The sequence below is a fragment of the Varroa destructor genome, unplaced genomic scaffold, assembly GCF_002443255.2.
Source record: "Varroa destructor unplaced genomic scaffold, Vdes_3.0 BEIS01000001.1, whole genome shotgun sequence".
Taxonomy (NCBI): domain Eukaryota; kingdom Metazoa; phylum Arthropoda; class Arachnida; order Mesostigmata; family Varroidae; genus Varroa; species Varroa destructor.
The window spans coordinates 48,700,670-48,715,216 of NW_019211454.1; the positions used below are offsets into that span (position 1 = coordinate 48,700,670).

A 14,547-nucleotide genomic window follows, 5' to 3' on the forward strand; every position below is an offset into this window, starting at 1 on the left:
TATATATATATATATATATTTATATGTTATTTGTGTAAAGTTTAGAGAAACTTTACATAAATAACATGAGGATAAACAATGAAACACTGAAAAACAGTGCTTTATTCTGCCACTCTACATATCAGAATCATGCTACATATCAATGTCTAAGAATGAATCCTTCTCATGAATGACAGCCCGGTCTATTCGGAACTCAGCAATCAATGCGTCACATTCCTTGGACGCTTATATGTCTTACTAGGCATGGGATGTTCTATTTCAAAAAACACCCGAAGACATTACAACAACTGCTCGCCGACGGGAGCATGTCGTAAATGCAAATACAAGAAATTGATTTGAAAATTGCTAGCATCGCCTGGCTGTTTGTTCGGGATGCACGCTTGAGCAGAAAGCTAAAACTACATTTGATCTACCATCACAACAGCTGCACGCAGGTACAAATCTGGCCTGATGGCAAATAGAGCCTAGTACAAGTCCCGCCTTTAAAACAACTGTTGAAGCTGCTTCATCACGAGTGCTATATTTCTGACCACTTATATTCCCTATATTACTATAATAATAATAACAATGCTTCGTAAAAACATCATATATTTGCACCCATCTCATTTGCGCCGACCTGTCGTCAAAGCTCAGCTAAATGTACCTAATGAATTTGTTTTTTGAACGCTATGGTCCCACTGTCCATTAAGGCGAGACTGTCCTAAATCAACTAATCGATATTGCTTATTTTCGTATGCATAATATTATCCTGCAGTACGACCCCACTGTGCCGTAGGCATATTGACTACGTACCAACTCAGCGTCTAAAAAAGGCTATCCACTCATTCATCTAATCAATTAATCCCTCGTAAGATGTAAAATTTCTTCTTGAGTGACATGCGTATCCAGACATGTGCTCCAGCGGACCAAAGTTCCGACCAAAATGAATGTGGCTCCTTTCGTAAAAGCAGAAATATCGTTTTGGCCAAATGTGCAAAGGGCCAACAAAGAGTTGACTTTATTCCATTTAGATATTCACACTGAGCAGTCGCTAAAATGCCTCCCATCCGCCGAAGTCTACTTTGGATGTGTGCTCAGGAAAAGAGACATCATTTTCGTCTCTATTCATAAGGCAGTAATTTGCTCCTTTGAATGAAGTCAAAGCCTTGACCTGGGGGTTACATCTGTTCTAGGGACATGAGACATCCGTTCGACGCGACTGAACGAAGCTTTTGCTCGTTGATCACATTGGGCTATTGCTAGTGCAAAAATTTGATATCCTGCACTGTGCACGAGCCTTTGTGCATGAGGGTTCTGTGAATTCGGGGAGCTACTGGGTGCTAGTCAGTTGCCCGGCTAGGCGTCGGGGGACTCCGCTTAGTCTTTCCGACTGATCAAGCAGCGTCTCGCAACAACAAGTATGGTTTCGTTCGGCCATCAATTATAGGACTGCAGCAAGAGCTTTCGAGTTGCCATTTCCCCTTCTCGTAAGCCATGTTGAAATCAATATGCGCTACTGCTGGCTATGCTTGCTACTGTTCGTCAGTAAGTAGGTTAGTTTGTCATGCCTACAATCTGTTTTATCCCTAGATGTACCCTTTCGTCCATCTTTCCTAAATAGCCATACAAGTCTGTGCCGAATTTCAGGGAGGTTGGTGCCGATTCCTTTCGAAGACCGTGTTAGTGCCCAGGCCTTTTCTCTCTCACTCATAAAAAACAGATTCTATGGAACTCTGCGAAAGCTCATTTTAGAGAGAGAATTTCGTCTATTCGTTTGCGGTTTTTTCCTATCAGACAATAACAATCTGCTTAGGTACATATGTTTTTCGAGTCAATGAGGTTAAACAGCAATATTTTTAAGTGGCAGTTTGGCTCCGTGACGAGGATAAATCCCATTATTTTAAAAAAATGTTATGCCTTTTCAGGCAGAAAGGCCATCTTGCTCAAGCGTAGCGTCGTCGCCGTTGAGCCTGATACATATGCTAATGACGAAAAACACGCAATGAAGAAGTTGGTTTAACTGTTTTCCGCTAGATCCAATGTGATAATGTTATTTTTTCTTTTCTTTTCGCTATGTATTTCCGTATGATATCGATGAAGTTGAACTAATGAAAATTCTTTACAGCAACAAATCATAAAAAAACAAATTATAATAAATATTCTGTAATACGCTTCGCTACCCTAAGAGCATCGGGCCAAGTCTGGTGGGTCTTGGGGCTGGGCTGCAACTATATATAAAACAGTATTCTTTTTTTCTCATCATTGACGTGTTTACATTACGATGCTATGGAGCAACTTACACCTATGTGTTGCGAAGTCTCGTCGTAGAGTTCTCCATTGGAACTGTATATAGACATGTTAAACCTTTAGCACATTAAGCAGTTCAATGACAAAAGGTCCCTGTAAAAGAACATGATGGTGCGAACTCGATCCTAAACTACAGTACTTCAAATCGATATTTAACTGTATTTATTTTGTGTAATGAAGTACTATTAAGCCGCAAACGAGACCTAAATGATACGCACACATTAGGCAATGTGCCAATCCACGTAGTTCTCGTTTAAGCATCAAAAACAACACCTATGCACTTTCTCTTACGCTACGCTACTCTACGAGCGAGTAAAGATAAACTTCTCAACTTAAACTTGACAGGTAGTAAGGTGCCAATATTCAACTCACAGTAGGTGTCGTTGACAAGCTCCTTGATGAGTTCTTTCTTGAGCTTGGAGTTCTTTTTGCCCATCTTTATTCGACACCACCCACACCAAACACGCACTAACTTAGCCAAAGTTACTCCCGCCGTACTGCTACACTGCAACACCACTAACTTACAAGAACTTCAACAACTGACTGTTCAATAAAATTGCGAATTTATTGCCAACTTCTTGTCGTTCCAAAGGCCGCAACTGCATCCACTTTAACAAGTGCTACGTAATATCCGCTTAAAAGTCGCTACTTGCTCACTATCAAAAGTACCTATCAAACAACTTTTCAGTTCCGCCTGTCACGAACTCGTCCACAAAAGTGAACGCTCGAACTGCAGTTCCTTGCACAGTGATATCGTCTTCTTTGTTCGGCGCACTTCTGTCTTTGAAAGGCGGCGTCGGCCGACTTTCCCTAGGAAAAAACGCAACTTTACTCTGAGTTGTTTATGCCTGTCGATGTTGTCTTCGGAGTGTCGTCGTTTCTTTCAGTATTATTAATGCACTTGGAATTGTGTAAGGGGTTTCCTGCTGTTAATTGCTGTCAGCACTTAATTTGCGATTGTTGTTGTGGCTTAAAGCTCTGTTTGTCCGCAGCGGTGATGCACGTTGCGAAGATGGCAGGCACTCAGCAAGGCCGGTAACGGCTGTGCTGGATGACCTGTACTCGCCGAGTTAGCCATGCAACGCAGGGCACAACCAGTCGCCGGTAGCACGGTTTTACAAGTCCGTCGTCCAGGGGGCGCTCGTGGAGCACGTGTTACGGGAGAGGGCAGCCAAGGGCACGGAATGAGAAAGGGTTATTGCAGGTGCAAAGCGACTGGACCTGCGGTTTAAACCCAGGTCCTTCATTCGTTGCCTTAAACGCAATTTAGAATACTCAAATAGAAAATCAACCCAAAAGAGCTCCTCGTCGTCATAAAGCAGCGTGCACGGCTGACGAAACCCTAGCCTAAAAAAAGATACAAGTGAGTTAAGTGTTTCGTGTAAGCACTTCGGTATGTATTTCGGCGTAATCCATTTTGGAACAGTGCGCCTGTTTTTAACGAAAGAAAACGTAAATGTCGACGAGAGTGGCTTCTGCGACAACTTCTCATTCTGCTAAATAAAAAGCTCTAATAGCAATATGGTGTGCAAAGTAGTTATCTAAAATCGAAATGAATAAAAGTGATCCTCAACATGGAAATCAAGAGGAATTAGGACTCATAGCGAGCTTCAAACATTAACAAAAACGGTAATTGCATCAAAAATTCCGCCTAACTGCAACCACGAGTTTTTATAGTCGAGACTCGAACTTCATGTCCCACAGCAGTTTTCATCTGGTATTACGTATTCATTTGATCAATTTAATCAAACAGTTAGCAAAACCAGTTAATCTATGTTTGATATATAACTAAGTCTATCGCCACCGAACATCTAATTTGATTAGACATTGCGGGATATACTCACCAAGGTTGTAGTTAAAGGTCCATAAAGTAACCGGCCACATTTTATAATATAACATATATGGATAGTAATGATAGATTTGGGTTGAGACCATTATATGTTAGACGACCAAGCACCGACGATTACTTAGGGAGAATCATTTCAAATAATCGCCCAGTAAAACTTAAATTCAAGTGCAAGTCTAAGTCAAACTGGCCATCTGCTGTTGAAGAAGATATTCTTTCTGAGAGCGACAAGGCGGGTTAACATTTACAACTCATAACATGATTTAATGGCCGGAGAGCTTGCAATTTTATCTAACTTCAATTTTATCAATTGCCATTGAACTCAAGCGAGTGTAAGGTTTTTTTTTAATTGCACGGCCAACGAGTCCATTTCAACGATACACTGGTCAGTAGAACGTTAGCCCCTTGAAGGTACGCAAGGAGGACACAAGACGATTGCTCGGTATGTTAGAGTACTACGAAGACCAGCCCAAAACTGACTTAGAGCGTTATGTGCCTTCAATAGTATTACGGTCGAACGAATCACTTCGCCCATGCCAGAGCTTTCGCCTGCATCATCAACAGATTTAGCGTAGTATGTTGATATTAACATGGCGCTGGAGTGCCCCTACACGTTAAACAGACAATAAAATGTATGTTACAAACAGACAAGCTACTTCTTTTTAAATTTTTTATTTATTCTTTTTCGTGCATCAGTTATTGTATGTTTGATTACATTTTACGTCCTGAATCAGCGTATTTTCGATAAACTTATTTTCAGGTAATTTATGTTTTCTTCACTGCGTTGTTTCAGTATTCGAAATTTTCGTTAGAAGCCAAATTACATCTAATAAGTTTCTTGTCGTAGTTTATAGACCAAACGCGTTGTACAATAGGCCCAACGGGCATTGTACGAAATGGTATGTGAGATAAGGTCAGTTTTAGGCCAACCAAGAAAGAAAACCAAAGTTTGTTTATGCTTGTGTTTGTAATGCGTCGCTTCCTGACTGCCATGGCTGTGTCTAACCTAAATGCTAACCTGCGTTTCCTTTGATGATTATCTAGAAATAGAATATTTACAAACACCTTAGAATCAATCATGCGTATGTTAGGACTTGATCTAGCCCTTTCCACCAACTCTATCGCAATAGTGCCTAGAATACGTTACAGCCAAAGGCTGTAAAATATTGCGGACGGAACATCGGCCTAAGAAGTAACTCATCTCGCCGCCAAATTCTCACCTATGAGCCTGGCAATCAGATCATTTATCGAATATTATGTTGCTTTTTGAGATGCGCACAATAAAAGTAGGTGACTGTTGTATATCAGATAACACTGCCCATAACGGAGGTCACATTCACGCATTGTTTCTATATAAATCGTACGAAGCAATATGGCTCGAGTGACTGGCTTTTCTGAATAAGTTGCATAATAAAATTTTCGCATCAACTAAACTCTGTCTAATTCGCTCGATGGCTTAACAAGCAACATCTTTGTGACTCCATGAAATGCAGCTTTTCCCCTATCTTTAAATCAGACTGCCTGCCGCCTTGCAAAATACCTGCTCGCATTATATCATCCAAGCCAGATATACGAGCTGCTACGATGTACTTCGTGCGGTTTCGTGGGTTTTTAGCCATTCGTCGGATTCCTCGCATAGAACACCGACGACTGAGCTTGTCTTGACTTCGGTCTTTGTCTTCCCTTAAGAATCTACCTTCCTCACTCGTATTCCTCCCTCGAGGAAGACGCTTAACGGATAGCTGACGATAGCCGTTCCGTTTTTCTTTCCATGGCTTTTTCGTAGGAAAAAGAAAAACTGTAGAAAAAATCCTTTATTGTTGGCTCTCCTATTATTAGCTATACTGCAGAACCTGTAACAACGACAACGTATAGCAAACTCTTTGGGGACGCTAAAAACACGCTTGTTTCCATTTTTTGGGGCCAACCGTTCCGCACCATGATAAATATGTTCTCGACGAATGCCAGCAAGCGTCTAGTGTAGGGCCCAGCTGCGTCGGAGCGGACCGAAAAGGCCTATGAACAAATCGCAATTCCGCTACTCCGGACGGAGAGCATCGCTTAACTTAATGGATGGAGGAGTTGCATTCTATAAGAGCGCTATTTTGATGCTAATGCGCTACGTAATTTATTTGAATGTGTATAGGCTACTCAAAATCATTTCCAAGAGGGTGGACGAAAGAAAAAACTAACGGCAGTTTGTGAAGTTAAACGTACTCTACTCCCTTCTTTTGTTACTAGAACCACGTCTCTTTATAGCGCAAAGAATGCATTCCTGCGAGGCATATATATATCAATTCATAGCTGTTTCAACACAAGCGTAAACTATGATAACACTAAGGTTCTAGTGAATACTGCCAAACCTTTTTCGATTTGCAACTATGCGGTTTGTCGTGTTCGCAGACCCGTCCAACGTTAGACGCGCATCCACAACACTGAGCGAATAACGTTTGATACAGCAGGGCGCGAGGATTCGTAAGCCTTTTAGGACGCAGGCATGCCTTACGGGAAAATATCAAGGTAAGTTGTTTCATTGTGTTTACGTTTCTCTTATGCAACTGTCGCGTGCGCCCTTGGCGACACCTTTTACCAGAGCAAGTTTCAGGCGTGTGAAGATTAATTAACTAAAATGCCCATTCCAGGATTTTATATCAAGCCAAGCGTGCCATAGAGAAGGGGATCTAATACAGCTAAAATTACAGCGTAAAGCATACTCCGAGAACAAAAACTGTAAGATCTTGTTAAGTTTCAACTTGGACAGGTGCATACAATTTACTAAGATCACAGTTCGTTTTGTTCAGTAGGAACAACTCGAGCGAGAAAGCCAATTTTACTGCTTCTACGACTTCGATTAACCGAGGCAGGCGGTAGGGCTTAGAAGCGGATGGAAATGGGCAACAAAGATAATAATATATCAGTTTAATACTCTTGCCATGAAATGGTGCTATGGCAAGTTACTGTGTCGCGCTACGCAGGTAAGCCGGATTTCAGACATCCATTATGTATATATAGGTATCTATCACCCATACGTTTTCCGAAACACAGCGACACAGCAAACACTCGGTCACGGAAAACTTATTAAATCTATTAGAACAGCAGTCGATTACGGTCGCTTATTTTATTGTCAAACGTGGCATCTTCTGTACAATCGGCCTCTAAACGTAAGATAACGGATGGCTTCAATCGGAATCGACCGGGGAAACGCGCTAGTCCATTTACTAGGCGAAGAAAAAACAGCGATTTTCAAAAAAGTAGCCGGACCGGCAGGCTGAATGTTTGTGTCTCTGTGCAGGCGTATACACACCTTCCTTTGACAATAGAACGATATTATCGTTTGTAAAAAAAAACGTCCTGCTTCCTCCGACGCCGCTTGAAGGCTGTGAGCAGGCGACGGCTCTCCGGGAGTCTTAGCATCTATTTTTTACGGCGCCTACCACAGCTAAAAATCTTTGTGGGCGGGTTCTTCGGTGTATCGCTAGAAACGCCCGAAAATGGTAAAGGGGGTAAGCTAATGTCGGAGTTACACTAGGCCTGTGCACGGTATGTCGCCTGCTGTGATTCTAGCACCGGCTCCGAGTTACTTCCAGACGACGATTGGGGATGGACGAAGAGATGAAGGCTAGTAGGCTTTACACGCTCATTTACTGGCACACTGCCTTGTGTCCTATTGGTTTGACAAAGGCCCCTTTTGAGGAAGTTTTTTAGCACAAAAGCAAGGAGAACAAAGCATCCGGCTGCTCGCGCAATAACGGTGTCTAGTCGGCCCAGTGACAAAGACGCTGCTGCGTCGCTGCTACGAACCATGAGATTGCGCTTTCCCGTACGAACAAAAAGGACATTCTTAGATGTGTGCAGAAACTGCTGTTTAACTTCGCGGCAATCACCTATATAGCCAGCAGTAGCTTACTTGAGCTAGAAAATATATCTTTAAACTCGATTAGATCTCTTTATTATTACTAAGACGTCGAGGAACTTAACAACTCAAATAGTAAGATATTCATTAAACTGAGGCGTGGTTTAGTAAGAGCAACAAAACTACTCATGCCGATTTTTTTCTTTTAAAGGATCTCTATTTTTCATTAAAAGAATTACCAGTGCTTAAGTTATTGCAGTGATAAACTAGTGTCTTGAACTTAGTCGAAAACGTATTCGTTAGTACACAAATTGTGTGTGTTGCTGTAAACACAAAAACAAAATGGTTTTAGTATATTGATAGAAAAAGTAATGCAACTAACGAATCTATGAGAAACTACCGAGTACGATGTCTATTTATTCTATAGGTCCATACAGATGTGCAGTAAAATGTGTTAACATTATTTGCTCTACATGTAGAAGTGATAACCGAATAGACATAACCCTGCTCCTCGAATTAGTATTAGTAGTGCCCACAAAAATGTATATTAGTAACATTAATAACAACGGCCAACCGAACTATTACGTTATACTGAACCATAAAGATCTGTTCTGTGATATTACGGCGTAAAACTTTTTTCATTTCAGCAAGGAATATTCTAACTTACTGGTGACCAATACGTAGACGATAAAAAATTCCGAATCTTTGCCAATATCAACTGTAAATACCAATATAGTATAAGCTAACTACGTTTTATGTGTTGCCAAAAGTTCCTCGGTTCAATTGTGGTACGAGTCATATGGTTCAACTTCTGTTACCCGAAGCACGAAGTCCAACCAAGCAGTTGATAGCTATTGTCACTTCTAGAAGCTTCTATGCTACATAACTATATCCGGCCTTTTTAAGGTTCGCTACACTTTCACGTCAACAAAAGTTAAGTCATTGGGATGACTCTCCCTAGACATTTCTATGGCAATTAGACTTAGCTACCTGTTGATGTGAGTCTTGTAGAAACACTATAATGTAAAGAGAAGGCAACTATACGTAGATAAGGGAAACACATATAGTAGTACGATGAATAACTTTTTTTACTCTTATATTAATAATGCCCAGTACTAGGCCGGCTGCATCCTGGACTTTACCTCTAACGCGTTTCAGACTAAAATTAGAGCACGTATTCAGTATCTCCATGCTAAGCATGCAAACACTAAGATGTAGTGTGCTGCATATAGATACAAGGTACATTATATAAAGATCGTTAGTTAGCAGGCCTCACGAAGATATGGCAGAAGCCACTTGCTCAACCTGGCAGTAAGTTTGGACTTCGAATAACAGCGGTTGATAAATCACTGGGGTTCATTTTGTCATTTATCTTTATCTTTACATCTTTACTAGATTCGATCAGATACTTTATCGAATAGCTTTGTAGTTGTTGGCGTTATTTTTTATGGGAAGCCCTATCCCCGATTGTGTCAAACTCCGCCCGATCTTCATTTACATAAACTTTACAACCATAAAACACATTCTTCAACACAAGCCTTTTACTCTACGATACTCTTTTAGCGATAATATATCTATTGATCCTATATACCCCAATAATATATGAAAACAAACTAGATCTAAAGCTTAATTTTTGGAAATCTCTAGCCAAGAATGTTTGTCGCCAAAATAGTAGATGGATTATAACGCAGTCCTAAAATACAATATATCCAACGGCCAAACTGTTTTTCTACTTCCTAAATGCACCAGAGCTTTTGATATCTTCTAAAAATTCAGGGTATTTTAGCCACCACCGCAATGCTCGTGACGAGTGAGACGAATCTAATGTTTCGAATTTTAGGCTGTTTTACGGTAATCAATTCAGTCGATTATTTTTCTTGTCCTGTTGTACTGTTTTGCGCCTAGCATTGAAGCTAGGCCATCTTATATTGGCCTAGATTAAATAAGTACTGTTACTAAACTACCGTAAAGACTACTGACAGGCACCGTTCGAGGTTCAGAGCTCCGTCGATCCTAACTTGTAAGTGCAGTAAAGCGTTAAAATAACTAAGTAACATTAACATATGTTTGCGCATTGGTAATATCCGTCATACTACATCAGCGCGAACGCCCTGTATACATACGAATTACTAACTAGATTCAGATGTTAAAACTTATACACACATAATAGCACGTAAATTTTGACTAACGACAAAACGAAATACGCGATGGCTAAATTCGAAACGATGGGCGCAATGGCGGGAGCTTGAAACTACCATAGAGGTCACGGCTCTAGTCCTGCGAGGCACGTCCACGCAGTTTAGCACTTGCATACTTATTGCTTTTTTTATTTCTTTCTCCTAGCTGATTTTCGATACGTATGTGCCGCTTATGGCTGTTTTCGAAGAAAGACGATCTTACATTTTAACCACTGTCACTTATATCTGGTAGCAATTGCTACATGGATTGTACTTATATACTGCTGGTGGACGCTATGTACTAGCTTGTCGCTAGGTGTCGCTACTATGTATTGGGTATACTTCGAATAATTGTTCCACATAATTGGTATTGGGCCTTACGTGGCCGTCAAGATATATTTCATACATCTACACGACATGGGCACACCTCTTTTTCTAGCGTTCTAATAAACGTGCCCAAAATTAGGTCTTTGAGGACGAGACATACGCACAAGGCTAACTACATAGATGTCGTCCCTAACGTTGAACAAACATCGTCCGCAATGCCTAGTAGGCGTGTTATCTTAAACGCTGAAGAAAATTTACTTCCGGTAGCAGAAGTCCTAACGTGTAATCATAGATCATGTAACGAATTCCTTCACAGTTAGTGGGGTGGGCATAACAGCATAGCCGTTAGAAACTAGTAGCGCATTCATATGGTTGGACAGTCAATTCAAGACTATTTTGTACTACATTTCCTGTCATCTAAGCATAATTCAAATTTCTGTAGCCTAAAATCGCAGCGTCGTAACCGCCGGCGTTAATTTGTCACTAGACTTTGCCCTGTTGCTTGTGAAATAGTTGGCTACACATGGAGGGATGTGTTATGGGATGTCAGGCATAATTGTTGTTGTTCTCGTTAAACAGGGGTATGATAAAGGGCCACACATTCATTTTAAATATGTAAATTGCATAGGACTTCTGACGAATCGGCTGAGGCCGAAGTCGCGAGGGGGCCGGCTAAATAAGAACGGCTATTTCGCCCTATCGTTAGTTCAGAAAAAAAAGAACTCCCAACTTGATATAACTGCACAAAAGTGTTTGGTTGTTTTCATTTATACGCTACGCTGCCTTCATCGCTAAATTGCTATAAGTTTAACTACAGAAAACACGGAAACACCTAAAAGCGATGCAGGTCAAACGGAACTATAATGAACAGCTTTATTTATTATAATCCGTACCGTTGTAAACTATAAAAGGTGCGCAGTTGGCCTTAAATTGCTTTGTTCGCTGCAATGTTAACAGTCTTCCTTATATGCTTACTTCAGTAGCGTCTATAAGAAACTACGCGTAATGATATGACAACGTAGAACCCATTCACAATTATTGAGTCAAAAAAATGTGTTCCATTCAGATAACTTCTGGTAACTTCCCTCACTTGAGACGAAAATCAGTTTTGCCCTGTGGGGTACTAAGATTTTGTCTGACTGTGCACCTCAACAAAAGTCAATATTCTCCTGTTGCTGTTACTCAATAGCTGCAAAATGCATTGTATCTCTCATAGGGCGAGTCACATACGGATTTCACAGGAGATAGGTTAGCTTATAAGGAATATAACAAGCGCCGAAATTGATCGTGACCTATGTCTGTGTATTATCGCATTTTAGTGCCGTGATTATTATTTTTAATGTTATTAAAAGATGAAGTTTTTTCAGCATGGGTATAACAACGAAATGTTGCGAAACTTCCTCCGTTGGTCTCAGATTAAATACACTTCCTACAATGGTATTGACAAAAAAAGTTGGACACCTAATTTAGTCACATATATTAGAAGGAGCCATGTTCCTATTTGTTTTCTATTCAGAAAAACGAAGTTTCTCCTGAGCCTGAAAGTTTGACTATTTTGCAGAGCGTCAAGACGACCTGCTATACGTGCAAAGTCGTCGTTTCGTTCGGAATAAGATTGCCACTGTGGTAACCTGCTACTCAGCGTCTATTCCTCCTGTTATAATGAAGGGGAACTTTTAATAGTATCGCATTTATCGTTCGAAGTCCTCGGGGCCGTATCATGACTAGTCACACCGGTTTTGAATGTGACAGATCGATGCCGGTTACTTTTGGGGCTAGAAAGCTTTTCGTTTGTAGTCACGGATGCATTGTTCACAACCTCATTATCCGCCGTAACTCTAGCGTATGAATCAAGCGATGATGCGTCCGCCTCGTGGACATCAGCGTTTCTTCGTCGGTCGTGAGTGTTATTTGAAATTTCTTTTGCATCCGGCGTCTGTTTTTCTCTCCAAACCTTCTCGGGAGATGCAACGGAATCATTCTGGACATCGCGACTTAGCTTGATTGTGCTAGATTTACCCACATTATTGGCGTTAGTTCGGTAAACTGTAGCAGTGCCCAATAATTCACACTTGGAACGTCCTATTGACCGCCTTGGGATGCGTCGAACCTGCTCCTGCTTTATTATAGCTGGTCTTTGATGATTCTGTGTCACTTTCGACTTGGCGTCATGTTTACGGACACGCCAACATTCGGTTTCAGCAATTTTTTGTTCTAGTGACGATTTCTTGTTCAGGTACTTGGGCTTCCCAGATCGGCACCTGGACCTTCTTTGATTATATCCATCGTTAGCGGTTCTCGGTATCTCCAGACGACTGAAAGCGATAGTGAGCGATCTTTTAGTCTCCTTAAACAATCTGACGCTTCAACCAAATCCATAGACCGTTTAGGTTTCGTAACGTAGATAAAGCTCTAAATTATTAAGGGTCAGTGATATGAGATAAACCCACTACAACCTGTCAGAACTATACCCAATTCATCCAGAGCAACACGTGCTAAACATGTCTACCAGATCACTTAACGCAAGCGCTTCGGAACTGTTTAAAATGGAGCGGACTGCAGCTTTACAAACTATTCTTATAGCTTATTAGAAAACTGCATTATTATAAACTTTTCTACCTCTAGAAACGACGAACCCATACGTCGGGGTACAAACAGCTAAGAATGAGTCAAACTATAGTCAGTTAACCTGTTCCGCCCATTTGGAAAAGCCGCAGATGTGCCCCATGACCTGGCTTCCCGTAGAACAGAAGGGCGTACTTCAGAGCCGCTGACAGAAATGGAAGAACGTCTATGACGAGGAACAATCAGATGAGTTATTCGCCTAGGGAGCCCCGGATTTAGAATTCGGTTATGGATAACTTCCCTTGGCCTTCTGAAGTCATCGTTTCGCATTTCTGCTCTTTTTAACCGCTCAAGGTTTTCGTAACTCTCCTGCGGCCTTCTGGAAGAAGGCCGAGCACCGAGATGGCTTCCAAAGATGCGTTTGTCCTTTAGACATTTTTTCATCTGCTGATTATCGTGTCCATGACCACAGGCAAACTCAACGGTTCCCCCAGCATCGTTCAGTGCCAATTGACCTCTTACCGAATCGCTATGCTGTTCTTCTGTCCATAACGGACCAGCGTACTCGCTGCTTAAGACAACACAGAACAGGCAACAAATAGACATTTTCATGTTTGTATTTCTCATACGGATCGAATTTAAGAGAAAATAATTTGAAAGAACTAAGGAAAATTAAAAACTATTTTAAACTCGAAATTGTTCGCAAGTAAGGCATCACCGATAGATATACACACCTTTGTAATAGAAAATAAGTTCGTCCATCAACATGAACACTGCGATATTTACTCTTATCATACTTAAGGCGTGGAGGTACTTTTGTTAGATCTTCAGTTAAGAACAAGTGATTAAGAGTCGGGACACGAGGTGCACCACATCGGCAATATGCCGGTCCTGAAGGAGTGGTCTTCAGGCGAGCGGAGTCGCGAACAGTGTGCTTTTCATTCATGCAGCCGCAGTGAGTTCCAGGACATTCTGATGAGTATAGCCACTCCGACTGGCATACTGGTACAAAATTCTGACCTAGGCACGTATAAAGCCCTCTTGAAGACATCATCCTGTTATTATTGATCAACACGTCTCGATCAAGTTGTATTTGATTTCAATACTATACCTATTTAGATTGAGCTTCGTTTCTACCCGTAAACAACAACGTATGGTCAGTGGAGTATCTAGTTACGGTTTTTTAGAGGTCTATCTTGTGTGAGTCGAGTGTGAAGCTCGGTTGAATTCACTAATTATGAATAATTCTCCCATTTAACCCAGATACAGCACTGTGTGCCATGCCGTTCAGCGACCCATCCTTTTTCCTTCAATATCTCTTGTGCCCGAGTCTCACCTGCTGCTATCCAGTTACGGTTGCCTTTTATTCGCCAGTCAATTATTTGCTTTTGCAAATAATTGACTGGCGAAACTGTTTAATAGATTGAAGTCGCCGAAGGAAGTGACCTCAGTAAGGGATCTTGTGCATGAAACGGAATATCCACAACGGCTAA

The 14,547-nt window shown here is 41.2% G+C and overlaps 2 protein-coding genes and 1 long non-coding RNA gene across 5 annotated transcripts in view; 1 reads left to right on the plus strand and 2 right to left on the minus strand.

Annotated features, from left to right (window-relative positions):
* The window catches only part of LOC111243401 (frequenin-2-like), a 97,350-nt gene extending 93,975 nt beyond the window's left edge, over window positions 1-3,375 (minus strand). For 2 of the 3 annotated variants that reach the window (XM_022788900.2, XM_086978240.1), the window contains exon 1: window positions 2,659-3,375. In XM_022788900.2, the coding sequence (XP_022644635.1) occupies window positions 2,659-2,722 (64 nt within the window). In that variant the 5' untranslated portion in view covers window positions 2,723-3,375. The remainder of the gene's footprint in view (window positions 1-2,658) is intronic. The other variant, XM_022788901.2, reaches the window with a different exon arrangement.
* A 166-nt stretch (window positions 3,376-3,541) lies between these two features.
* On the plus strand, window positions 3,542-9,899 carry LOC147758750 (uncharacterized). The gene is made up of 3 exons (XR_015319685.1): window positions 3,542-3,915; window positions 6,536-6,652; window positions 6,934-9,899. It is a non-coding gene; the product is annotated as an uncharacterized LOC147758750 (long non-coding RNA).
* Window positions 9,900-11,167: 1,268 nt separating this feature from the next.
* On the minus strand, window positions 11,168-13,890 carry LOC111243400 (uncharacterized). The gene is made up of 3 exons (XM_022788895.2): window positions 13,789-13,890; window positions 13,179-13,625; window positions 11,168-12,804 (listed from the first exon to the last, which is right to left on the minus strand). The coding sequence occupies exons 2-3, from the start codon at window positions 13,496-13,498 to the stop codon at window positions 12,147-12,149; spliced, it is 978 nt and encodes a 325-aa protein (XP_022644630.2). The 5' UTR covers window positions 13,499-13,625; window positions 13,789-13,890; the 3' UTR covers window positions 11,168-12,146.
* Window positions 13,891-14,547: the final 657 nt, after the last annotated feature.

Bases quoted from the DNA above. Each gene is read 5' to 3' on its own strand.
- LOC111243400 (XM_022788895.2), bottom strand. From the start codon at position 13,498: ATGAAAAAATGTCTAAAGGACAAACGCATCTTTGGAAGCCATCTCGGT. The intron at 12,805-13,178 runs GTTAACTGACTA...TATCGCTTTCAG, and splicing joins TTTCCAAATGGGCGGAACAG to TCGTCTGGAGATACCGAGAA.